Below are 27606 nucleotides of genomic sequence, written 5' to 3'. Positions count from 1 at the left end.
TACTGAATGCAGATTGAGGGGAAAAAATGAATTTAAACAACTGTAGTGTCAGGCTGCAACATAACAAAATTTAAAAAAGTGAAGGAGGTCTGAATACTTTATGAATGCACTGTATATCAGACACCCTAGCCAAGTAGGTAGGGTAACAGTATTGTCTGATGTATTTACTGAGTGCTCTCAGGTGATGCAAGGTGCATATCTATGCTGCAGGCTGTACAAAGAAATAACAAAATGCCATTTGACAGTAGTGCGTGCAGTGTCTTTCGTTAGTTCTAGAGATTCCTAGATACCCAGCCTTTCAGTGAAGTTGGAGGTGAAATGTGCAGACAGTGATCCAAAATATCTTCCTACGAAAGAGCTGTCTTTACTCCTGTATATTTGTATCATCCAAATGTGCATGCTTGTTCCTCTGATGTAGGAAAGGAGAACACTCAATAGACACGTCCAGCTTATCTCATGAGAAAAGCCATGGCAGTTGGCCAGTAAAATCCAGCCCAGCCAAATTATTATTCATTTGCTTGTTGTGAAAGGCAGCAAAAACATGCGTAGCAAAGAAAGAATGTTCCACATACTTTTGCTAAAGTGACCTGAGGTTGCATGGTAAGTCACAGAACGCTTTATCGTGCTCAGTGCACTGCCTCTGTGTGGACTACAACTTTAGCACTTCAAGGCCTGCTTTTTTTCTAAAGCTATCAGCAACAAACTGACATCACCTCTGTCTTTTCGGCAGGAAAAAAACCCATGAAACAACACTGAAATTAGAATAAGTGCATTGTGACGGAGGTTTGTAAATCACAAAACTGAACTCACAGTATTACAAATCCTTTAAAGGAAAAGCAGTCTATTTAGCTGTTTTATTTTTTTGGCGTTCTTTGTTAAGGTGAAAGGATTGCTCACTGACTTAAAGCAGATCTTTAGTTAAAACGCAAGTCATTTTTTGGAGAAGAGAAAAAAAAAGTTGGAGGGACTGTGACTAACCACTTGTGGCAGTCAGCCAAATGGTACTCTATTTAAATTCTGAACATCTTCTTTATGATGTTTAGTTGATATCATGTGACTAAGTGTGTTTATGGTCAGGTGACTGACCTACACGGAAGCCCAGATAAGCACAGAGAAGTATTACACAGCATTTTAGTTGACAAGAAAGCAACATGTTCAAAAAGGGATGGGAGTGGTGTGTTTTAACTTTACTTCCACGTTAATAGTGCTCTGGTACCAACAGTTAACACATTGGTTTCTGATTATTACATTTATTTGTCAACACCAGAGTGTAAGAGCCACCTTAATCTTTTATAAAACTAAGGTTATACTGCAAAACGTGAAAGTGTTACCTAATCTACAAAGGAGGTTTGAGGTTTCTTTTTATTTTAAAAACTTTTCAGTATAATGATGTGTTCTGTGTTTAAAATTACAGTAAATGTGTGTACTTTGTATTTATATTGATTGATTCTGAAATTATTTTATTCTTTCCACAGTGAATCTGCATGTCGTTTTTATAGTCAACAAATGAAGGGAAAGCAGTTAGCAATTAAGAAAATGAATGAGATACAGAAGAACATTGATGGATGGGAGGGAAAAGACATTGGACAATGCTGCAATGAATTCATCATGGAAGGAGCCCTAACAAGAGTAGGGGCTAAGCATGAAAGACATATTTTTCTCTTCGATGGCTTGATGATCTGTTGTAAATCAAATCATGGACAGCCAAGGTTACCTGGTGCCAGCAACGCTGAGTATCGGTTGAAAGAGAAGTTCTTTATGAGAAAGGTACAAATCAATGACAAGGATGACACTAATGAATATAAACATGCTTTTGAGATTATCCTAAAGGATGAGAACAGTGTTATTTTTGCTGCAAAGTCAGCAGAGGAAAAAAATAACTGGATGGCTGCCTTAATATCCCTACAGTACAGAAGTACTTTAGAGCGAATGTTAGATGGGACAATTTTACAGGAGGAGAAAGAAGAACAGTTGCGCCTTCCAAGCCCCAAGGTGTACAGGTTTGCAGAGCCGGACTCCGAAGAGAATATAATATTTGAAGAAAATGTACAACCCAAATCTGGTATCCCCATCATTAAGGCTGGGACTGTAGTGAAGCTCATCGAGAGACTAACGTATCACATGTATGCAGGTATGGTATCTCTGAATCCTCTTTTATGAATGAGCCTGCAGTAAAATTTCTTTGTGGTCATAGATAGGTAGATCTCTTAGATAATAACGTAAAAAGCATTTTGCCTGTTAGTGTGCTGCAGCACCATTCCTGCCTAATAGTACCTCAGCATACCTTGCAGCATGTGAACCTTTTTTGTGTGTTTTGCTGCATTAGGCAGACCATTCAAATGAACACATCAATGTGCGACATAATTTTGTGTTAACATGCTCGTCCATAGTGCAACAGTGTGAACCCAGCTCTAGGCTGCATTTGCACTACAGAAGCACATAAATGCATGCAAAATCATGCAATTTTGTGCTCTTGTTCACAAAACGCGCTAAATTGGTCATACTTGTGGTTCCATCAACAATTGTGAATGGGCCATTAACAATTGCCTTCTGGGAGATCAGGAAGATATTTTTTTTTCCTTTGCTGGAGAGTAATCTTTTTTGTGGGTGTACTATAGTATTCTGTATATGGAGGTTTTCTATTTTCTGTTCTGCTTTTTTCCATTGATCTGACTTTTTTCACCTTGACTAACTACATAACAGTGACCCAGCCATTCTTATTGCTCAAGAGCAAATGCCACCAACTTTTTGGTACAGATTGGTTTTGTCCCCTGCTTCAATGTGGATTTTTAATGGGCAAATCAGACTCATCAAAGTTGTACTTACATTTGAAAATTTGGCAACTGTCTAGAAGTTCACCTTTCGTAACGTTACACTCGTATTCAGGGTCTAACATGTAATGATTATGGACAGCTTGATGGGCATTCCCCCCCCCCCCCAGCTTTCAAATTTAAAACCCGTAGCTGTGCAGGGCTTTGCCATCCCATCCAGCCGCGTCACTCATTCAGAGTCTTCTGTGAATAATAGACTACCAGTCCCGACAGCCTTAGCGGACGTCGGCTTGTAGTCCTCAATGAACTACCACGGCGCTGTGGTAGTTCATTCATTATTCCTGTCAGTATATTTGTTTGCCCGTACATTCCGTACGGGCAAACAGCTATACTACCAGGTCTGCAGGAGATCTGCATGGCACCAGCGATCTGCTGATCACTGGTACAATGCTTTACAGGCTCCTGCAGACAAAAATAAAAAATTCACATTTTTTTACATGCAAAAAAATGTGCATTTATTATTTTTTTAGTAAAAGGTGAACTTCTCCTTTAAGGCCCAGATCACACTAATGTGATTTTTGTTGCGACTTGAGTCTCTCAGAATCGCATGACACAGGAAATCACATTATTCTCAATGGTGCCCATTTACATCGATGCAACTCAGCACAGTACAATTTTGTAAAAGGTTCTTGTGCTACTTCGTTGCAACTTACTGTGTGGCATGGCCCCATAGAATACGCAAAAACGCAACCAAGTCGCACTACATAATCGCACTGAAAATCATGCCAAAATCACATTGCATTAGTGTGAATCTTGCCAAAATCACAGTGGCTTAGTGTTTGGCCAAGGCATAGCAGGTGCTTCTAACATTGAGATGGTCAAACAATAGTAACATTCAGTTTCAACAATATTTGTTATATCTTCTAATTGCTAGTGGATTCAAATTGATGATGTTGTCTACTGCAGTGACTAGAAAATTCAGGAGCAGGATGGGAAATATTTCTCAAAGGAAATTCTAACAGTGTGTATGGTTTTTGTTTGGGAGGTCTGTGGGAAGCGGTGTAGCGAGCTGGAGGAGAGCGAAAAGGAAGAAAATGTGTGTGTGTGTGTGTGTGTGTGTGTGGGGGGGGGGGTGGAGACAAAGGGACAGAATCTAAGAAAATAGAGGAGATCCTAGCTCTCTACGTGGGAACAATGGACCAACCATGGACCTATGACAGGTGCATCCATGCGACTGTGTGATGTAGGATATATAAGCCTCCATCCCTTGTTGTTTGTAGTCGGGACCCCTTTGATTATCTCTAGAGGGGAATCTAATGGGGTTTCCTTGGTCCACATTGCCAAGCATTATGAGGGATAATGGAAGCAACGAAGGTACAGAAAAGTGGGAAGCACACCCATGAGCCACTTGAAAAATTCAGCCAAAATAAATGGAAACAATTTCTGCTGCTATGGGCAAAAATGTTAACAGAAAATCAGCAGAAAGGTGTTGAGCCTAAGCAAGAACCCCTGTAGCTCTCCAATCCATCCCAGGTATCTGAGTAGGAGAAACTGCTATTGCGGTCTCCTTTTTGGGAGAACCAACAATGTAGGTAAAATTGAGAGTAGTTCAAATAATTCTTGCCACTTGTTTGACCAGGCTGAGCCCACGCTTGGGGGGGGGGGGGTGTCCCCCAGCTGTGGTTCCAAGCTATGAGTTGGCAGAAAGTCCTCTGGTCCAGTATTTGCTGGGCAGGGGAGGAGAGAGGGGTGAAGGTTCCTCAAGTAATTTGTCAATGCCTCTGACTCCTTATGACTACAGTGTAGTTAGTCAAAGTTTTGTCCCACTGAAAGGGTCATAAGTAAAAGAAACATAGCACTCCCCATATAAACTGCAGCCCATATGCAAGCAAGATGAAAGCCAAGCAGACAGTTAGTCACATATGTCAATTAAGATCACCTGGATCCATTACAGTCTCCTTTATTTTCCATCAGTAAAGGAAAGAAGAGTGTAGCGTGTTAGGTTTTTGCCCTTACCTAGCCTACCCAAATAGGTATGTCGTTTAGAAGACTGTCAGGGCTTCACACATCTAAAACAGACACAGTGGACATCCTCAGAGGACTATATTGTGTGGATCATTCTCAAAGCAGGGAATATGAGACCATAGGATGTGGTGTAAAACAGGACACCTGGACACGGGTGTAGATAAGTGCCCACTGGCGAGCTGAAAGCCTGGAAAAAGATCAGTGAAGGTCTAACCAGAATTAGGCTTCATGGGTGTCAGGGTTGGTATCTCCTCAATTAGCAGGAGCATTTTCTTCATTGTTGTTAGGAAAGCAATGTTGCTCATCTCAGTGACAGATGATCATCTGGCTGTGACAGCCAGTCTGGGATTTTCATTGCTTTACTGCCAAGGAAGGAGAATAAGGGAGGGAGGAGGTCTGAATATTGCAGGTTGAATTGACTACCAGCTTTTTTACTCTATAAATGGAATGGATGATCCTATTTGTATGAGGGCCCCACCTCCTGGATACGCTGTAGTGGGGGTCTCTGTTGTCTTCTCATGCAGAGGGTTTGGTAGGGGAGGTCTGGGAGAAAGGAGATGGTGGATGCAAATGAACTCCAGAGTTTTCTTTTCTCTGAAATTCCCAAATCTCAATCAAGTAGTGAAAACTGAGAATTACTGTGGACTTTTAAGGTGCTGAAGGATAACAAACATTTTTTTTTTGTTTAACAGAATTTCTTAACAGAAATCAGTTGTTAGCAACCATATACAACATTTTGCTAAAATAATTAACCTTTTATATTTCCTGACTTTGGGGCACCCCGGTGTATAAAAATTGCATATATCATATTACATTATATTCATCTGTGAATCATCATTCACCTTGGCCATGACACGTTACGTGGGTGGTACCCACTTCCTCACAAGGACTTCAGGAAATTACAATCTTGGTGAACATAAAAAAAAAAAAAAATCAATATGCAGGTCCATAAAATTACCCCATCCATGCTCAATATTAAAAAAAAAAAAAAAAAAAAAAAAGAAAGGAAGCCATACTAAATAGCCCATTTGTATATCCACCTCCCCATCTTCATTCGCTTTCACATATACATCCAAGCAACCTCTTCCACATATTCCCCTCAACTGGCATACATTGAGACCAGGCACACAACACATTCAAGTTGGACACACATCACTACATCCTAACCTAAACACTGACCACACACTTCACCACAGACACCTTCAACCAACTGCCATCCACAACCAATACATGTACACAGCAACCACACTTGCCTCCCGGGGTCTTTGTTGTCACGGTTCCCCCTTTTTTTATGGGAGAGATTTTGGTGAGAGAAAACGCCAATCCAGTGGGTAAATATGGTTATACAGCAAACGATGTTTAGGTTATACATTTGTATTTTATGAAATGTATATATAATTAATTTTTCCCAATGAAACTTGTCAAGGCCTGTGGGAACCCCATATATATGTCACAATGATTCACGGAAGAATACAATGTAATATGATATATGCAATTTAGGTACATAGGAGTGTCCCGGGCCAAGTCAGGATGTACAAATGGTTAAAAGATATTTAGCAAAATATTGTATTTGGAAGTTTATACCTGATTTATGTTAAATTTAATAAAAATACATGTTTTATTCTATCTTTCAGCGCCTTAAAGTGGAACATTAGTCAGAAAATTAAATCCTACTAAATCACTTCCTGCTGGCCCGTTTTGCAGGTATAGCTATGTAAAACATTAACATTGTTTCACCATGCTCTGCACATGCTCAGCTGCTCTCTATTTTCTGGCACTGCTGAAAATGTATAGGCCGATCTGATAGCCTAAAGATTTACTGCTGCTCTGGGCTTCACCAAAATGGCTGCCTTCAGCAAGAATAGACAGGAACAATGCTGGAGGAAATTTACAACACACACTCATTTTCGTAGCATAATTATTCAGCTGGCATGTACACTCATCGGCCACTTTTAGGTACACATTGCTAGTGCCAAGAAAATATCCCCCACACCATTACACCACCAGCCTGAACCATTGATACAAGGTAGGATGGATCCATGTTTTCATATTGTTTACACAACTGCTGCTCGGGATATTTTATCTTTTTTTCAGACCATTCTCTAAACCCTAGAGATGGTTGTGTGTGAAAATCCCAGTAGATCAGCAGTTTTTTAAATACTCAGGCCAGCCTGTCTGGTACCAACAACCATGCCACGTTCAAAGTCACTTAAATACCCTTTCTTCCCCATTCTGATGTTTGGTTTGAACTTCAGCAAGTCGTCTTCCCCATATCTAGATGCCTAAATATGTGGATACTATTGCAGAGCAGGAAGACTCCATGGTTGACACTCTGGAATCAACCCAAGTCTCCTGATGTTATACATTGTCCTGTTCCCTCTTAATGGCACCCCTTATGTCTTATTATTATTATACAGGATTTATATAGCGCCAACAGTTCGCTCAGCGCTTTACAATATAACGGGAGACAATACAGCAACAATACAGTTCAATACAAGAGGGATTTGAGGGCCCTGCTCCTTGGAGCTTACAATCTAGGAGATCTTATGCTAGAATATACAGATCAGTCCTGGTAGAGATTGTCAAGAACAGGTCTCTGGACTCCCTTCTGGATTCCTTTATCATGTCTGCCAATGTGTGGGAATCCAGTGAATCTAGTGGTGAATCCAGGTATGACTGGACGTGAGGAAAAGTGTCAGTATTGGTGTTCCTGGGCATGCCGAGTTCAAAGATGTTAGATTTAAAGAATGCAGCAGTTCTGCCCATTTCAGATCTTGGTGACTCTTGAAAGCTTTTTTGCTCTTGGGCATGACTGAGGAGAGGTAGGTTCTAAATGTGTTGAACTACATAATTAGCCCCAGGACACTGAGCTCTTTTAATGTGTTTCATAGCTCGATTGGCCATGCCCAAGCATATTAAATTACATTTCTTAAAGGTAGTCTATGTTACTACTTTATTGTTTTCCCTGTTCCTTCCCTCCAGGGTCAGTCTGTGGGTTTCCTGATATGACTATTGTGACAAGTTGGGGGTTTTGTAGCTCAGTAGTGCTAAACAGTGAGTTTACTGCACACTAGAAGTATCTTTTCAGGGCTTTTCTGCCCACTTGTATTTAAAACAAAAGAAAAGTTCACAAATGAATAGCTTCCCATGCAGGGGGTTTCCAACATCAATGCAACAAAAAAAACCTAAATTCATCCTCCTGCCTCTCTTTGCAGCTCTGCCACTTAAGCTTAGTCCTCTTGACCATCTAACACACATCCAAGTACTCATATACCCAAATGCTGTACCCCTGTCAGCTTGTCTCTTTCTGGCAGCTCTGTGCTGCTTCATATCTCTCTCTCTCTCTCTCTCTCTCTCTTTCTCAGGTAGAATTTGCTCAAAAGTGACTTAGCCTAGAGTCAGGGAAAGGGGGATGGGCTGGTTGAGCCAATGCTGCAGTGGTAGCAAAAGTGTGTGTGCAGACTTAGGAGAGGACTAATCTTTCCCAAAGAACAATACTCACCTCAGCTCCAGTGATGCAGCCATCCCCAAGCTCCCCATCCAGCTGCTGACATCTTTAGATGGCTGGCTTTTGAGTCTCGATCACCGGCCTCTGTCATTGGCCGGGCGGGAATAACGTCACTCTGGCACCTGCACCAGAGTTCAGTTAGATCCAGTATTGCCAAATTTGTACAGTGAACTGTGCGTGTGCAGCTCACTGTACAAGGGCAGACAAGCAGGTAAGTAGTTTTAATGCAGAATAGACAAAGTATCTCTCTTCTGCATTAAAAATGCCTGTCCAACAATTTTACTTTCTTAGCGTAAAGTTCCACTTCAATATATAAAATCAATATATCATATTAAATCATCAGAACTCCAGTTGACAAACGTTTTTCATATTTTTCTATGTTAACATTGTTTTGCCCAGGCAGAGAAAAAAGTAAGAGGAATTTATTTATAATGTATACATTTTATCCTTTCTAATATGTGGTAATATACACATGGCTTTAATTATTTAAGATTAAGAATGTTTTTATTTATTTTTTTGTCATTTTAAAAATAACTTTATGGCACAGTCCCAGGACAAAAAACAAAAACCTATGATGCTCTTCATTTGCTGTAAAACTGATTTCTTGGTAATGTGCAAGTGCTGACGAAAACGGAACAAAGGGTTCCTTCCCCTACCAGTACAATACAGAGCTTGCTCTGTTACTTTATTATTAGAATCCAAACTATTGCTCTGGTCTTATTGAACAGAGTCTACAGCTCCAGTGAAAGGAAATGATCTATCTGTTATCTTGTCCTTTATAATTAATTTGTTCTACAAAGAAATGATGTTTGGGTCCTGACTTTCTTCCAGCAAGTATTGTTCTCTGAATCTGAGATAATCTATTTCTGGTTTTCTTTTTGTATGTAAAAATAGCACTTGTGCGTCAGCGCAAAGTCAGTTTCCTTTCTTAAGGAATTCCAGGGAGATTGTTTAGAGCTAATTGTAGGTCACAGCATTGTTTTCTGTTATCTTTATATTGGTGCATTTAAGGCAATTCTAAGACTTATAAAATATCCCATTTAAATTTAATATATACTGTTTTATCTTGTAAAAACAGTTCATTATAAACACAAAGTGTACAAAAAAGTGCCAACTTTGTAAAAATACACAGGCAGTTGAAATTGTCCAGATTATAGGCTATATATACGGGAGTCAAACAACAAAAAAGAATTCCCAGCTCTAACTTGCCAGCCAGCTTGCAAACAAACCAAATTAACCTGTCCAACAGTATGCGTTAAAAATAGGGGTTTAGTTAGCACACATTTGCAAATACATGCGTAATCTACAGAGCTTTGTCAAGGCACCCTAGTATTCTGTAGTTCCTAACTCTTCAATTTTAAGAGCCCCCATAGTAGAGGCACATGTATTTAATGGATAGACCAAGGGCAGATGGACCTGAGGGAGCCCCCCTCTCCTTAAAGGTACAGGAGTGCACTGTGCATGTAACACAATGGCAGCTAAGGTGTCCAGTGCGCCCCCTCGGCCAACAATTCAACAATACAAAACTGCCCCAGTCTATAACTGGCCTATAACACTTTTCTAACAATTCTGAGGTTGTTTGCTCTATAATCTCTGTAGCTACTGACATATTTAATCTGGAATCCCCTTATCCTATATTTATAGGGTCTGCCTTGTTATCTGAGTCCTCCTTAGCTCTGCTGGGGCCTCTACAGTCATTGATAAATGAGCAGGCTAATTCACCCAGTTACTCACTGGTTCTAAATGTAGAGGCTCTAAGTGTGCTCCTACTCCTTCCCCACAGAGTCTATTGCTGATCTGCCCGCAGCCCTAGAGGCAGATGGTCCCCGGGTGCAGTGACCATCTCTGTCTTTGATTGTATGTTACTGCAGTCCCTCACTGTAGAGACTATCTTTAAGGAATCGTGTTGTTATACTATTGATCCAGATTAAAAAGAGGCCATTTCTGCTCTTGCTGATGTGGGTTGTGCTACTCTGAATTTAGAGGCTCATCTCTAGTCTCCCTCAGAGCTCCTACAGCTGAAAAACCTTCCCATTACATGCACTCTTTGAGGTGTTTCTCTATGGGACTCGAAGCACCCTGATGGTATTGTTCTATCTACATTCTCTTTTTATTTATTTAATGACAATAGATGCTTAATGAGTTATTTTAAAGCTGATGTTTGTGTGTATGTGTACCGATCAGCCATCACTTTATGACCACCCATCTAATATTGAGCAGGTCCCCCTTTTGCCATCAAAACCCCTGGACCGTCAAGGCATGATGGACTCCACTAGACCTCTGAAGGTTTGCTGTGGTATCTGGTACCAAACCGTCAGATCCTTTAAGTCCTCTAAGTTGTTAGGTGGAGCCTCCATGGATCGGACTTGTTTTTCCAGCACATCCCATAGATGCTTGATGGATTGAGATCTAGAGAATTTGGGGGCAAAGTCAACACCTGTAACTTATTGTGTTCCTCAAACCATTCTTCAACCATTTCTGCAGTGTGGCACAGTGCATTATATCCTACTGAAAGAGGCCACTTCCATCGGGGAATACCGTTTCCGTGAAGGAATGTACTTGGTCAACAACAATGTTTAGGTGGCTGGTATGGGTCAAGTCACTTTCAAACAAATGGCCGGACTAAGGTTACCCAGCAGAACATTGCCCAAAGCATAACATTGCCTCTGCTGGCTTGCCTTCTTTCCATACTACGTCCTGGTGCCAACAGAAAACGTGATTCATCAAACCAGGCCACCTTCTATTGCTCTGTGTTCTGATGCTCACATGCCCATTATACATACTTTTGGCTGTGGACATGGGTCATCTTGGGAACCCTGATCGGATTGTGTCTATACGGCCCCATACACAACAGAATGCAATGCCAATTTTTCTGCTTTCAACACACCAATTTCATGGACAACATATTTACTTGCTGCCTAATATATCCCACCGAATTTCAGATTCCATTGTAATGAAATTATTCACTTAACCTGTCTGTGATCATAAAGTTATAGCTGACCGGTATGTACAGTTGTATTCAAAATAATAGCAGTGTGTTGAAAAAAGTGAATAAAGCTCAAAATCCTTCTAATAGCTTTTATTTCCATACACACAAATGCATTGGGAACACTACACATTCTATTCCAAATCAAAACATGAAAAAAAATATCAAATTTGTGTTGTTCCTCAAAATAAAATTGAAGAAAAGTGAATATTAGACTGTTAAAAAAAATATCAGTGTTTGTATTCTTTACAAACTCAAACATTCACTATATAAACTGAAAAATGTTTGAAGATTTTGCTTTCCTTTGAACCACTTAATTAATATTTACCGTATTTTCCGGCGTATAAGACGACTGGGCGTATAAGACGACCCCCTACTTTTCCTGTTAAAATATAGGGTTTGGGCTATACTCGCCGTATAAGACTACCCCTCTTCCAACGCACACCAAATAAAAATGAAAAAACATCAGATTTGATTTCAATATGGTATGGTATTTCAGTATGGTATTCCAATGATGGGGTGCTATTCCTCCCACTGACACCAATGATGAGGCACTACTCCTCCCACTGACACCAATGATGGGGCACTATTCCTCCCACTGACACCAATGATGGTGCCCCATCATTAGTGTCAGTGTGTGAGGAATAGTGCCCCATCATTAGTCAGTGGGAGGAATAGTGCCCCATCATTAGTCAGTGGGAGGAATAGTGCCCCATCATTGGTGTCAGTGGGAGGAATAGTGTCCCATCATTGGTGTCAGTGGGAGGAATAGTGCTCCATCATTGGTGTCAGTGGGAGGAATAGCGGCCCATCATTGGTGTCAGTTGGAGGAATAGTGCCCCATCATTGGTATCAGTGGGGAGAATAGTGCCCCATCATGGGTGTCAGTGGGAGGAATAGCGCCCCATCATTGGTGTCAGTGGGAGGAATAGCGGCCCATCATTGGTATCAGTGGGAGGAATAGCACCCCATCATTGGTATCAGTGGGGGAAGAATAGTGCCCCATCGTTGGTGTCAGTGGGAGGAATAGCACCCCATCATTGGTGTCAGTGGGAGGAATTGCGCCCCATCATTGGTATCAGTGGGGAGAATAGTGCCCCATCATTGGTGTCAGTGGGGAGAATAGTGCCCCATCGTTGGTGTCAGTGGGCAGAATAGTGCCCCATCGTTGGTGTCAGTGGGGGAGGAATAGTGCCCCATCATTGGTATCAGTGGGGAGAATAGTGCCCCATCATTGGTGTCAGTTGGAGGAATAGTGCCCCATCATTGGTATCAGTGGGGAGAATAGTGCCCCATCATTGGTGTCAGTTGGAGGAATAGTGCCCCATCATTGGTATCAGTGGGGAGAATAGTGCCCCATCGTTGGTATCAGTGGGAGGAATAGTGCCCCATCCTTGGTGTCAGTGGGGGAAGAATAGTGCCCCATCGTTGGTGTCAGTGGGGGAAGAATAGTGCCCCATCGTTGGTATCAGTGGGGAGAATAGTGCCCCATCATTGGTGTCAGTGGGGAGGAGGAATAGTGCCCCATCATTGGTATCAGTGGGGAGAACAGTTCCTCATCGTTGGTGTCAGTGGGGGAGGAGGAATAGTGCCCCATCGTTAGTGTCAGTGGGGGAGAGGAGCGGCTGCTCCTTCTTCCAGTGCGGCCGCTCGATTTTCGCAGGGCCGCTCGGCTCCGCCTCCTCGCCGGTGATTGATCATCGGTGAGGAAGCGGAGCCGAGCGGCCGCGTGACCATCGAGCGGCCGAACTGAAAGAAGGAGCAGCCGCGCTTCCTGGACCGGATCATCGTGGGACCGGAGCCAGGTAAGGTACAGCAGCCCCTCCGTCCACCCCTGTACTTAGTGTGAGGAGGAGGGCCGCGCCGCCCCTCGAAAAAGTGCCGCCCTGACACCGGCTCGCACTGGCATATAAGACGACCCCCGACTTTTCAGAAGATTTTCAGGGGTTGAAAAGTCGTCTTATACGCCGGAAAATACGGTAGTTGTATAACCACTGTTTCTGAGAACTGCTGTACATCTGTGTTGCATGGAGTCAATCAACTTCTGGCACCTGTGAACAGGTATTCCAGCTTAGGATGATTGGACTGCATTCCACAGTTCTTCTCTATTTCTTGGTTTTGCCTCAGAAACTGCATTTTTGATGTCACCCCACAAGTTTTCTATTGGATTAAGATCCAGGGATTGGGCTGGCCACTCCATAACGTCAATCTTGTTGGTCTGGAACCAAGATGTTGCTCGTTTACTGGTGTGTTTGGGGTCGTTGTCTTGTTGGAACACCCATTTCAAGGGCATTTCCTCTTCAGCATAAGGCAGCATGACCTCTTCAAGTATTCTGATGTATTAAAACTGATCCATGATCCCTGGTATGTGATAAATAGGCCCAACACCATAGTATGAGAAACATCCCCATATCATGATGCTTGTGCAACCATGCTTCACTGTCTTCACAGAGTACTGTGGCTTGAATTCAGTGTTTGGGGGTCGTCTGACAAACTGTCTCCGGCCACTAGACCCAAAAAGAACAATCTTACTTTCATCAGTCCACAAAACGTTGCACCATTTCTCTTTAGGCCAATCAATGTTCTCTTTGGCAAATTGTAACCTCTTCAGCACATGTCTTTTTATTCAACAGTGGGACTTTACGGGGGCTTCTTTCAGATAGCTTGGCTTCACATAGACCTCTTCTAATTGTAACAGTACTCACAGGTAACTTTAGACCTTCTTTGATCTTCCTGGAGCTGATTGTTGGCTGAGTCCTTGCCATTTTGGCTATTCTTCTATCCTTTCGAATGGTAGTTTTTCGCTTTCTTCCACGTCTTTCAGGTTTTGGTTGCCATTTTAAAGCATTTGCGATCATTTTAGCTGAGCAGCCTATCATTTTCTGCACTTCTTTATATGTTTTCCCCTCTCCAATCAACTTTTTAATCAAGGTACGCTGTTCTTCTGAACAATGTCTGGAACAACCCATTTTCCTGAGAATTTCAGAGAGAAATGCACTGTAACCAGCATGTACAACATTTGCTGCCTTCCTTCCTTAAATAAGGGCAATAATTGCCACCTGTTTTTCAAAGAATGAATGACCTCACTAATAGAACTCCACACTGCTATTATTTTGAACATGCCCCTTTCAATTAGTGATTCAAGTACACAGAATCAGCCACATGCATGTCATGACTGTTGGGGGTCTGTTGGATTTCTATTACTCTACTACACCTGCTAGTAAATTATTTGCCATGTAGAAATATAATTTCTACCAAAAACAGTGATTGATCAGGTTAGTGATGTCTGACTGCTATTATTTTGAACACAACTGTATATTACCTTTTTTATATAACATGTATATAATGTATGTGTGTCTGTGTGTATATATATATATATATATATATATATATATATATATATAGAGAGAGAGAGAGAGAGCGAGAGCGCTCAGCATAAATAATGGGTACACCCAAACAGATTTGTCGGATAACCTTTACTTTCCTTTCAGAATCAACATTTTCTATGGGACACTATACTACAAAATACTCCCATAAATGTGGGCCGCTGGTTGCAAACAAGGTTTGTTAATTTTCTCACACAAAAAAAAAAAGTATTTTTCCTAACAAATTCACTCAAGACCATGTTGCAAAAATGAATAACAAAAAAATCCTAATAACAAGACTTCAACTACAGAGGAGTCTAATTATTCATTAAACAGGTGTCCAGCACACAGTTTATTATTAAAGGGTGCTACTTCACAAAGAAATTCATTTCATGATGTCAGCAATGGCACCACAAGGAAGAGAAATGTCACAAGGCCTGAGAAAGAAAATAATTTCTTTACACAACAAAGCTGAAGGCTACAAGAAGATCAGCAAAGTTTTACTTATCAGTTATAATACTGTAGCAAATGTGATGCAAAAATTTAACAAAGATGGAACTGCAACCACCTCACAGAGACATCCAGGCCATTGATGGAAGTTAACACCTCAACAGGAGCGTTATCTGATGAGAAGGGTTGAAGAAAATCACCATGCAAGTTCACTGCAGTTAGCTAAAGAAGTAGAAAGCGAAACTTGGGTGATTGTTTCCCGTGACACAATACGGCGTACATTGCAGAGGAATGGCATACATGGGTGTTGTTCACGAAGGAAGCCTCTCCTAAAGCCCATGTACAAAAAAGCCTGCCTAGATTTTGCCCGGGCCAATGCTGAAAAAGAAGACTACTGGGACTCTGTGCTCTGGAATAATGAGACCAAGATAAATGTTTTTGGAACTGATGGCTTCATAATTGTATGGCGTCTCAAAGGTGAGGAGTACAAAGAACAATGCATGGTGCCTATAGTGAAACATGGTGGTGGCAGTGTCCTTCTGTGAGGCTGGATGAGTGCTGCTGGTGTTCAGGAGCTGCATTTCATTGATGTGTCATGAATTCACAGATGTACTGATCTATATTGAAAGAAAAGATGCTACCATCATTTTGTGCCGTTGGTCGTCATGCACTTTTCCAACATGACAATCATCCAAAACACAAATCTAAGGCCACTGTTGTATTTCTGAAGAAGAATATGGTGAAAGTGATTCAGTAGCCAAGTATGTCTATTGATCTGAACCCAATCGAACACCTATAGGGAATACAGCATCCAGGCTTTACAAGAGATCATTCTTAAAGAATGGAAAAAGATTGATGTTGCAATACGACACCAACTTGTTTATCCCATGCCTAGAAGACTTCGTGCTGTCCTTACAAATCATAGAGGTCATATAAAATACTAGATGTAGTAGTTTTTGTTGTGGGGTGTATTCATTTTTCATCAACTAAATTTAGTAAAACTGAACAATTTGTAATCGAAGTTATATTATTAACCTTACTTTCATGTAATCAGTTAAACAAATGTTCTATAAAACTCAGTTTTGTCAAAATTTTGGAAATTGTTATTTTGTTCATTGAGACATTGATTAAAATATTACTTTTCAAAAGTTCAAAAGGGGTGTACTCATTTATGCTGAGGTGTGTGTGTGTGTGTGCGTGTGCGCAGTTCAGGGAGTAAAATAAGTATTTGATCACCAAGAAAAACATGACTTAGTACTTGGTGGAGTAACCCTTGTTGGCAAGCACAAAAGTAAGTGGTTTCTACACATCTCAGGAGAGATTTTGGTCCACTCTTCTTTACATATCTTCTCTAAATCCTTAAGTTTTCTTGGCTGTCATTTGGGAACTCAAAGTTTCAGCTGCCTCCATACATTTTCTATAGGGTTAAGGTCTGGAGACTAGCTAGGCCACTCCATGACCTTAATGTGCTTCTTCTTGAGCCACTCCTTTGTTGCCTTGGTGGTATATTTTGAGTCCTTGTCATGCTGGAAGACCCATCCAGGACCAATCTTCAGTGTTCTGGCTGAGGGAAGAAGGTTCTCATCTTAAGATTTTACAATACATGCCCTGTCCATTGTCCCCTCAATGTGGCAAAGTCAGCCTGTACCTTTAGCAAAGAAACTACCCCAAAGCATAATGTTTTCACCATCATCTTTGACTGTATTGATGGTGTTCTTAGGGTGATAGTCAGCATTTTTTTTCCTCCAAACACGGCAAGTCCAGTTTTCCCCCTGATGAAGCCACGTGACCCTGTGGCGTAATGCGTAGGGGACGCCGCGGTGGACGAGCGGCATTTACAAGCACAGGATCTGGGCACAGCTCTGTTGGACACTGTATAATGTGAGTGGCGATTTACTTTTTAATAAAAGGTGATTTAACCTCACAAAGGATAAGGCACTATTGTGGCTCTTTTTTACATGGTATCCCAATATACTGGGAGGAGGAAATACCACCCAAACCATCCCTAATTATCTATTGAGGCTCAGTGTGGAAGGAGGAATAAGGGAGACCTCTGGTGGCAGGAAAATGGCAATATAAATCCACAGCATGGATGGAAATATATATATATAGCATGAAGATTACCACCCAGTCCTGATAGGACAAAAGTGTTGTTAGCCACTTTGTTTGGCTAATTAAGAAGGTGAGCGCACACCTATCTATAGAGCACGGGGAGTGTGGCACATCACTGAATTTGTCACTGAAAAGAATTAAAGCACAAAGAGGACTATCTATGAATTCATTTTTGAGCATTTAAGTAGTAATAATTTGAAAAGCACTAAACACTGCACTGATTTGAAGCACAAAGGTTTTTCACATCATTATTTATATGATCACTTGTATATGATTTTATGTTTATATTATGGAGCGCGGCACCTGTATATGTATTTGAGTGTATATATATATATATATATATATATATATATATATATATATATATATATACACACAAATATTTCTTTATATTTTATGTTTCACACAGATAATGAGTATTGTGTAAAGTGTTGATGCACCATAATTTGATGAAATAGTTTAATTAATTTATTGCACAAGGGGAGTATCTCATTTTGGCTCACGAGTACTATTAATTTTATTTGTACGGCAAGTCCAGTTAATGCCAAAGAGCTCAATTTTGGTCTCCTCTAACTACAGCACTTTCTCCCAATCCTTCTCTGAATCATTTAGATGTTCATTGGCAAACTTCAGTAGAGCCTGTACATGTGCCTTGTTGAGGAGGGGGACCTTGTGGGTGCATGTTACCAATGGTTTGTTTGGTGACTGTGGTCCCAACTGCCTTGGGATCATTCAGAATCTCCTCCCGTGTATTTCTGGGCTGATCTCTCACTTCTCTCATGATCATCCTTACCCCATGAGGTGAAATCTTGCATGGAGCTCCAGACCGAGGGCGAGTGATGATTATTTTGTATTTCTTTCATTTGCGAATGATCGCTCCAACAGTTGTCTCCTTCTCACAAAGCTTCTTGCTGATGGTCTTGTAACCCATTCTAGCCTTGTGCAGGTCTACAGTCTTGTCCCTGGCGTCCTTTGACAGCTCTTTGGTCTTGATAGTGAGGTTTGAATGGAAAATTCTGTGGACAGGTATCTTTTGTACTTATAACGAGTTGTCATTAGGAGCACCTTCTTAAATTGACAGGACTAATCTGTGTCCCACATGAGCACATAACTAGTCTGTGGGAACCAGAATTATTGTTGGTCGGTAGAGAATCAAATACATATTTTACTCACTGAACTGTAACTCAATTTATAACATTTGTATCATGTTTTTTTTCTGGATTTTTGGTTGATATCCTGTCTCTATCATTTAAAATACACCTATGATAAAAATGATAGATCCTTCATTTCTTTATATGTGGGTAAAGTTACAAAATCTGCAGGAGATCAAATAATTATTTTCCCGTGTGTGTGTACATTTTTTGAAATTTTTTTTGCATACTTATTTTAGATGACATTGCTGTTTTTATCTTTAGTGCATAGTGGAAGCCCTCTGTGAACTAAGTCTTCATTCTTGTAGCATGTCATCTTTAGGGTAGTGTGGAAAGGCATGTTTGATGTTGTCATTTGTGCTAGTCAGCATATGTTTCAATTTGTTTACTGCAATTCTGCTTTTGTAGACCCCAACTTTGTGCGAACATTTCTTACGACATATAGATCATTTTGCAAACCCCAGGAACTTCTGAGTCTTCTCATAGAAAGGTAAGTGATATTTCCTACCTATTAACAACATATTAGATCTGTCTGAATGACAGACTTAGGTTTCATATACTGGAATTTTATTATGTTATGTCTCTACCTGTAACTATGTATTATAATGCCCATCCTAGAAAACTGGCTGCATAAACAAATACAGGATGCAGCAGCTCTTGGTACATAAAAATTAAATAGTTATTTGACTGAAGATTATGGATAAGACTTCAGCTATATCCTCCAATACTATAGGCATGGCTGCAATTGCTTAATTTCAGCAAAACACTGTGAAATTGATCAGTGCTGGGACAAGGTCATCCAGCGCCCAGGGCAAAGATGCCAATCTGCGACCCATCCCCCCCCCCAGTTCATGCTGTTGCAAACGTGCGCGCCAGAGACTGATGCATGCAGTCTGCCATTTTGTGAAGAGTAGCCATGTTATTCCCTCATTCTCCTTCCCCCTCCCTTCCTGAGAGGCACAGCGACAGATGTGTGTGTGTTAAAAGTGTCACAGGCCAGATCCCGGCAGGGAGCCACGTGGTGCTGCACTGTCCAAAGAACCTGTGTAATTTCACACCTCGTAAAAAGATAAGAGAGCCTTCCCAGGAGTTCAAGGCATTCCCAAGCAACCCACACCAGCTAACATTTTTAAAAGATCCCCTTTTTCCCTATGTCTTATATCTTGGAATATGAGAGACATACATAAAAGCCAGACATATCATCGGATGGACGATGAGCAAGCAAACAATTTGATGGGTCACTCGCCTTATCTCGGACCATCAGGGAAGCCGAAACATAGAACTCGTGAACTGTGCAAAATATAATTTCATAATTCATATCTAAATAATCCCCAGACTTGTCTGCATAATAATATACCCGCACGTGGACTGTCGCTTGTGCAGATGGGAAGTTATGGACCAGAATATAAATTAGGAAAGATGTTGGCTCCAGTTTTGGGTTCTGCCTGACGATCCCTCCCTAAATAGGGGATTGGTCTTTTACTTCAGAACCACCCCTGCTGGGAAACTCTAAAACAGGCTGTCAAGCCTAAGAGTAAGTTAAGTTGAAGACGTCTCCCATTTTAACATCAATATACCACCTGGGGAGACCCGTGTCTTTCGCTCTGAAACGTGATCTGCTTACATCCAAGGCTTAATGGCAAGTAACGTAACCCTTTAACGTCTCCCTGTTATCTCTTTGCTGTGCTGTTTTCTGTATATGTATATATATCTTAGTTACATCTTCTCTGTAAATATTTTTATTGCACCTGTTTGACCCTTTTAGTAATAAATCTCTCTTTCTGAAAGTGTTGAACTGTTTCTATAGCTCTTAATTGCAATTTACGAATCCCTGCCTTTAAAATTACGCTACTGTTTGTTTTAACCCTCTGTATAACAGGCCTGTATTATGACTGGGTTATGCAGTCGATTATATGAACCATTATAATGTTATAGCTGAACGTCGAGTTTCCTCTTTCTCTGAATAAAAAGGGGGTAGTGGCAGTGTGAATGGTTAATTGCCTAATTAACCTGACCCAGTAACAATCGATCCAGGCTGCTGGCACGTCGATCTGTATCCATTAGCTGGAAAATCGTTGTGCAGGGTGCAGCTGGGTGTGGCATTGTTACGCACGTCACATCGCGGTTTTAGGTCGGCTAGCCATTCGGTCACGAGTTTTGGTGAGAAGGTCTGGGATCTGACGCTGTGATCGTGACATAATAGACGTCACGATCGTGGGATCGTCGCATTTTGGTGGCGGTGATCTTGCGATCCGTGACAGTAGACTCCAACTTTGTGCGAACATTTCTTACAACATATAGATCATTTTGCAAACCCCAGGAACTTCTGAGTCTTCTCATAGAAAGGTAAGTGATATTTCCTACCTATTAACAACATATTAGATCTGTCTGAATGACAGGCTTACGTTTGATATACTGGAATTTTATTATGTTATGTCTCTACCTGTAACTATGTATTATAATGCCCATCCTAGAAAACTGGCTGCATGAACAAATACAGGATGCAGCAGTTCTTGGTACATAAAAATAAAATAGTTATTTGACTGAAGATTATGGATAAGACTTCAGATATATCCTCCAATAGTATAGGCATGGCTGCAATTGCTTAATTTCAGCAAAACACTGTGAAATTGATCAGTGCTGGGACAAGGTCATCCAGCGCCCAGGCAAAGATGCCAAACTGTGACCAATCCCCTTCACCCCCCCCCCCCCCACTCCATTTCATGCTGTACAAGCTTAGGAGATCATACAGCTAGCAGTAACTTACTTGTCATAATAACTGCCACTGTCACTACTCCTGTCAGCAGAAGGAAGGCGCCCACTTCCCTGCAGCAAACCATTGTACTCAGGGCAGCCGCCCTTTCTGCCCACCCCTTTTCCCGGCCATGAAATTGATGGAATTACTGTTACCTCTAGTATTCTTTAGGTGACATAGCAGACATCTGGGTATACATTTTGCCTCCAGGTGGTTGAGCACTTAGCAAATTAAAAGGCACAGCTCCCCCTAGTGGCTGCACCCCCTGCACCATCATTGGACCTAGGAATCCTGTTTCAATGCACCTTTGAAGTCTCTTCACTGCTCTGGTTGTTTGTGCAAGGTGTTACTAACACTATCTCCCATGTCATGGCTCTATGCCACCTTAATCTAGTTCTGTCCATCCTTACAGGTCCTCTGCTTGACTCTTTTGCAGCTGACAATACTTTGATTTGGAGCCTGTAGGGACTAGCCACTTTATCCTCTAAGTCACTTTCCTCATTCTCTACAGGGATGAGGAAAATTTGTGACTGCGTCCTTTTCTGGCTTTGCATGCCTGCTCTTTTTTCTTAAGTAGTATTTTCTTTGCATATTAATGAAGACTTTGTTTTACGAACGCATGCTTTTTTTTTCAGTATGAGGAAATGCCACCCTCTTTTTGATCTCCTCCTTATCCTAAAGGAAATGTTGTGAGGTTGGTTAGGATTAACCGGCCTACTACTGTACCCTTCTGTAAAACCAACCTGCATTTTATTTTTCTGGATCTAGTGACAATTTTGAACATTGAATTTGCCAAGATCTATCCCAGGTATATGCTGGGATAAAAGGCACTGTTTCCTGGCATTGCTCATTGTACCAGAGCAGTAAGTGCTCCCTGGGCCTTTCATCCCCAGGTATCTAATTTCTCGGTTGCAAAACCATTACTTGGTCCTCATCGTACAAGGTACTTTCATGTGGTTTTTACCTTTGGCTGATACCAGTTTTTGGCTTGTGGTCCTAGAGGCAGTTATACAGTTCTGCTACACAACGACACCGAGCACAGAACAAAACACTGCTCTGGGTGAGTCCACAAGAAAACTGCCGCATCCAACACTGGTGCCGGTCCAGTTGGCCTCTGCATGGTATAGTGAACTTGAACTCAAATAAATGACCACACAGTATTAAAGGAAACCTCCACAAACATCGAGCAGCGGACGAAGAGAGATTGTCGATGCATTTCACTTAGCACCTAATCATGTCACACTAACAAAAGGGTACACATGTATAAATGCACAGAGTCCTTTCCATAATCACAACTGAACACAATTGGTTGTTAATAGTGGTGCACCGAAATGAAAATTCTGCTGCCGAAACCGATACCGAAATTTCAGAATGCATGTGGTGAAAACCAAGCCAAAATGTCTGCGTATGTGGGGGTGGGGAGGCTCCATTTTTTCTTTCTTCTACTTTCATGTATATTTCTTTTTTTTACTTATGATTTTATTGGTATCACATAGGGGACCAATAGTCCCCTATGTGATAGCATATGAGTGACAGGTCCTCTTTGTAGGGGAGAGGGGGTGAAGGGAAGTGTGTGCATGGAGGGGAGCAGTGTATACAGAGAGGCTTCCTCACTGGCTGTAACTATATGTCAGTGATGGTTTTTAAATGTAATTGCCGGCTTTTTTTCTTCTTCACTATAGCGCACGGAATTAGTCACTTTCCCCGGAGCTAAAGGAAACTTTGTTTCTTTAATCTCTGGAAATAATCTAAAAGGAAACTTTTTGTTTCTTTTAACTTGGGGAAATAAATTAAAAGGAAACTTTGTTTCTTTCAGCTGGGGGGAAAGTGATCGCTAACTCTGTGAGCTATAGTGAAGAAAAAAAAGCCGGTAATTACATTTAAAAAAACGGCACTGACATAAAGTGACAGTCAGTCACTGTATACACTGCTCCTTTCTCCGCCGCGCCCTCACCCCCCCTCACATCTGCAGTACACACAGTCTCCTGTATCAGCACCTGTATCGGCTACATTTTTCCTATCGGGAAAAATGCCAATGGGGCTATTTTCGGCCGGTATGTTTTGGTGGCCGAAATTTCGGTACATCCCTGGTTGTTAACCCTCTTGGATAATACCATGTATAAAACAACAGGGGAAACCTAGACATAATAAGGTACTATTGCTCTATAAAACAAACTGAAACTAAATATGTTAAATATCTCTAAACATCAGCACAATGAATATATATAAATTCGTAGATGGGCAATACCATCCTTCAGTTTACCAAAGTATTAGTCTCAAAACAAAACATACATACAAAAATCAATTAAATAATGAAAAGCCACATACTGTACATGTGTAGCCTTTGATTGGTATGTCCTGATTAAACGTAATGAGCTTGAAATGTTTCAGAGGTCTCTCTTCCCTTGTTGTATATCTGTGGATGTTGTCTTGAATTGATGCAATAAAATTCTTTAACAGTTTAGTTGATAATGTAAGGCTCCCTGTTGGTGTAAGTTTTTCCTTCATGTTTTTTTGGGACTGTTGGGACTGTTTTTGGCATTCCCCCCCCCGCGCCCCCCCCCCCCCCCCCAATAAAGACTGGATGAGAAATTAATTTCTTAAAATTCTTTTCTCCTGTTAAGTGTTATTTTTGTGCTGTTCTCTGTGTTAGGCATATTGCTAGTTCAGAATGTTTTTTTATTGGAAGGCTATATTGTGTTACTGCCACCTTCTTTCCCTGCTTAGTAGCTGCCAGCTTCTTTCACTTGATTGTTATATTTGTCCAGATATACTGAATGTCCAGATATATTATTGTTAAATTTGTCCAGATTCCTAGAGGCAGGGCATACAGAAAGTTTAGTATTCAGTGACCATACAGTGCTTCATTTCATAGGAATACAATGCTGAAGAATTTGTTTTTGGGCCCACGTCTTAAAAATAAAAACCAAAAGAGAAACGATAGCTCTTACTGGCAGCCCTGAACTGGTTCTGATAATGCACATTTATACTACATATGAAAGCTCTATGTATATTGTGTAAAGACAATAGGCAGTGCTGATTTAATACTTGCACACCATCCCAGGCAATGGATGTGGAGCTATCAAAATTACCATCATTTGCACTTCTTGCAATTCTTTAAGCAGTTAGATATAAAACCTAAAAGGATAAAAAAGCAGTGCCATCTGAGTGTAGTATAACCATACATTTTTAATCCCAAGTAAAGCAACTCACAATAACAAGACTTGTAGCAAGCATGTAATGTATCTCACTGCTGTAACTGTGTCCGCTAAGCACTGAGACACATTACAGGCCTGCTACATGTCTTTTTATTGTGAATTGCTTTACTTGTGATTTAAAGATGTTGTATGGTTATACTACACTCAGATGGCGCTGCTTTTTTTATCCTTTTTGAATTTTCATAGAGTCGCTTCTAACTCCCTCATTTGGCAGCCAGCACACAGTACAACTACAAAAGACTGCTTGGTTTTTTATACATAAGCCATACTGTAACGGAGGGTAGGCAGGACAGAACACACAGGGCAGATGGCAAACACTTAAAGCTTTATTGAAACAGACAACAGTCACTCAAAGGGGAAATTGCAGAGAGAGAGAGCCCAAAATACTTGTAATCCAGCCCCGGTGGACAAAGTTAAAGTCTCTACAGCAGTTTGTAATCCAACAGGGAGGTAGGAGGCAGTTCACAAACAGTTTAGATAACACAGGGGAAGCATACACTCACGCAGAGCTGATGTGGTAGCCTCAGGCAAAGCTGATGTGGTAGTCTCAGGCAGGGCTGATGTAGCTTCTGGGGTCCCCCTTAGTCCAATGGGGCTTAGACAGAGTCTGGCCACTAGAGTCCCGCCGCATCTGGGATCCCTCAGTGACTGCACAGCAGAATGGATGCCCGGGAAGAGCCCAGCACCGACCTCTTAAACCAGGGCAGGACGAGAGGTGGAGGGGGGTCATTAGCAGGATGACAATGGAGGAAATGCCTTGATTGAGTTTTGGGGACATTTGGATGACAATGGAGGGGATGCCTTGATTGAATTAGGGAACATTTGGCAGGAAAGGCACTAATTGCATTGGAGATGGGAAGCACTTCCTCTGGCACAAAAAGTAAGGCATTAATTAGGGATGTACTACATTTGGGCACAAGACAGGATGGACAGGAAAGGAAATACAGTAATTGAATTTGTAACTGTACAACAGAATGACAGTGGGGAGAATACATTAATTAAATTTGTGGACCTTTTGGCAGGATGCGGGTGGAGGGGGTGCATTAATTACAGCTAGGAGCATTTGGCACACAGAAGTAGAACACTAATTGAGGATGTACTTCCTCTGGGCACAAGGGATTAATAAAGGAATTAATAACTGGGACGGGCAGAGCACCTATATTGTGACACATACATATATAATTATATCACTGGTGTGCTGTCTCCTACGCCACTTTCTTTTTCTCCTAGATCTAAAACCTACAATTCTTCAGCACAGTTAATGTAATATTATAAGATTCTAAAATTGTTTCAAAGATGATAATTCTGTAACTGGATGAACTTATTTGGATTTGTCACTACTATATCCATTATCTTTTATTAGTGTATAAAGACACCTTTTTATAAACCTTCCTGAAATTATTTAAATATGTTTTGTGTGTTTTGTATTTAGGTTTGAAATACCAGAACCTGAACCGACTGAAGCCGACAGAATTGCTATGGAAAATGGAGACCAACCCCTTAGTGCAGAGTTAAAAAGATTTAGGAAAGAATATGTACAACCTGTACAGCTAAGGTATGGTTTTCCTTCTCTGTTTGCTACCAAATTAAAATTCAAAAAAAAAAAATCAGATGAATTATGCTGAAAACCTGAAAAGTGAGTGTGTATTTTCACTTGACATCCAGATTTACCCCCCTTCATGACCAGGCCATTTATTTCTATATGGTGCCGCGTAACTTTAGTTGACAATTACGCGATCATGCAACACTGTACATAAATTACATTTATATCATTTTTTTCGCACAAATTGAGTTTTCTTTTGCTTGTATTTGATCACCACTGGGTTTTTTATTTGCGCTATGAACTAAAAAAGACTGAAAATTTTGGGGGAAAAAAAAAAATATTTTTTACTCTTTTCTATAAAAACTATCCCATAAAAAACTAATTTAATTATGAATTTCAGGCCAAAATGTATTCTGCTACCTGTCTTTGGTAAAAAAAAAAAAAATATCCCAATAAGTGCATAGTAATTGCTTTGCATGAAAATTATAGCGACGGTATATATAGTGGATTTTTAAAAAAAAATTTCATACTAATAATGGCAACGATCAGCGACTTATAGTGGGACTGTGATTGTACAGCAGGCATTCTGACACAGGCTAACTGACACTGACATCACCATTGACACTAATACAGTGATCAGTGCTAATCAAATGCATCTCCACCTCCTACTCCAATGCGTTTCACCCCACAAAGGGCTTAACCATGGAGACCAGAAAACTGGACAGGTTTGTCCAGAGACCCTTGGACCTTCACAAAGAACATGTGTTTAATCTGTTCCTCATAATCTTTCTACCTCTCCAGCCTCTCCCTTGTCTGCTCTACAGGTTTAAAATGAAGGGCATTCAGGTGATTCTCATTACACTGGCCCAGAAGGACGTAGTAATTGGATTCACTCAGACTCCTGGAAGACACTACGTGGGCTCTTCTGGATCATGCATACCGTCTGTCCTAGAGACCAGTCCACTATCCTTTTTCTCAGCTTCTGGCTTTAATGGCTTGGCTGTTAAAGTACAACTAAAGACAAAACCTTATTTTTCTTGTTTTGGATGGAGTGGAGAGTGATTTTAACACCTGTGAAGCAAGTTTTTATTGCTCTCTGTACCCCTGTTACCACTGAAAGATAATCCCAAATTTGGGTTGTCACCAAAACAGGAAAAGAGGGGAAATCTTCCAGTGGGGACACTAGTTCTGGTTCCTATCAGGAATTTCTTTCCTTTTGTAGGGATTTCCTCTCACTTCCTTACCACTGACAGTGTCTATAACTACCCCTTAATCTATCCAAAAAAAAAAAGTTTATCCTTTAGTTATGCTATAAAGCTCAGGGCCTAAGGGACACAGGCCTATCTGTCATTCCTACTCTCTCGAAGGCTAAAAAAATCAGTGTCTTGCAACGTTTACCATCTTGCCTGCAAAAGCCTATCTTGCTTCTTGTGAGATCAGATAATTTCATCCTAGGAAATAGTCTGTGGGGTGAATCCTGTTCTTCCACTAGTCTGGTCTAGAGCAGCATCTTGCCTTGAGTACGAATCTCAGCCTTGGTTAGGGCTAATTTCATCCTTGGCCATTTAGATTCAGAGAGAATTGGCCTCTCGTACCTTAGTTAAAGTGATTTTAAACCCCCAGTTTTTCATCAGTTGATTGAATGAAATACGGAATATGCAGCTTCTGTATGTTTTAGGACTTGCCTATTTACCTGTTGCCAAGACTGCTGCCCTGGGTTGC

General features: G+C 41.0%; 1 protein-coding gene across 1 annotated transcript in view; it reads left to right on the top strand.

The window, feature by feature from the left end:
• The window catches only part of SOS1 (SOS Ras/Rac guanine nucleotide exchange factor 1), a 308846-nt gene that overhangs the window by 211429 nt on the left and 69811 nt on the right, over positions 1-27606 (top strand). Inside the window, exons 10-12 of the mRNA XM_089681755.1 lie at positions 1476-2131; positions 18777-18858; positions 25774-25896. Coding sequence (XP_089537881.1) covers positions 1476-2131; positions 18777-18858; positions 25774-25896 — 861 coding nt within the window. The remainder of the gene's footprint in view (positions 1-1475; positions 2132-18776; positions 18859-25773; positions 25897-27606) is intronic.

This window comes from Staurois parvus, unplaced genomic scaffold (assembly GCF_062004578.1).
Source record: "Staurois parvus isolate SC_StPar_1 unplaced genomic scaffold, SC_StPar_1.0 ptg000277l, whole genome shotgun sequence".
Lineage (NCBI taxonomy): Eukaryota > Metazoa > Chordata > Amphibia > Anura > Ranidae > Staurois > Staurois parvus.
Note: the sequence above shows the minus strand (reverse complement) of the source record. Positions and strands in the feature narration are given on the sequence as shown.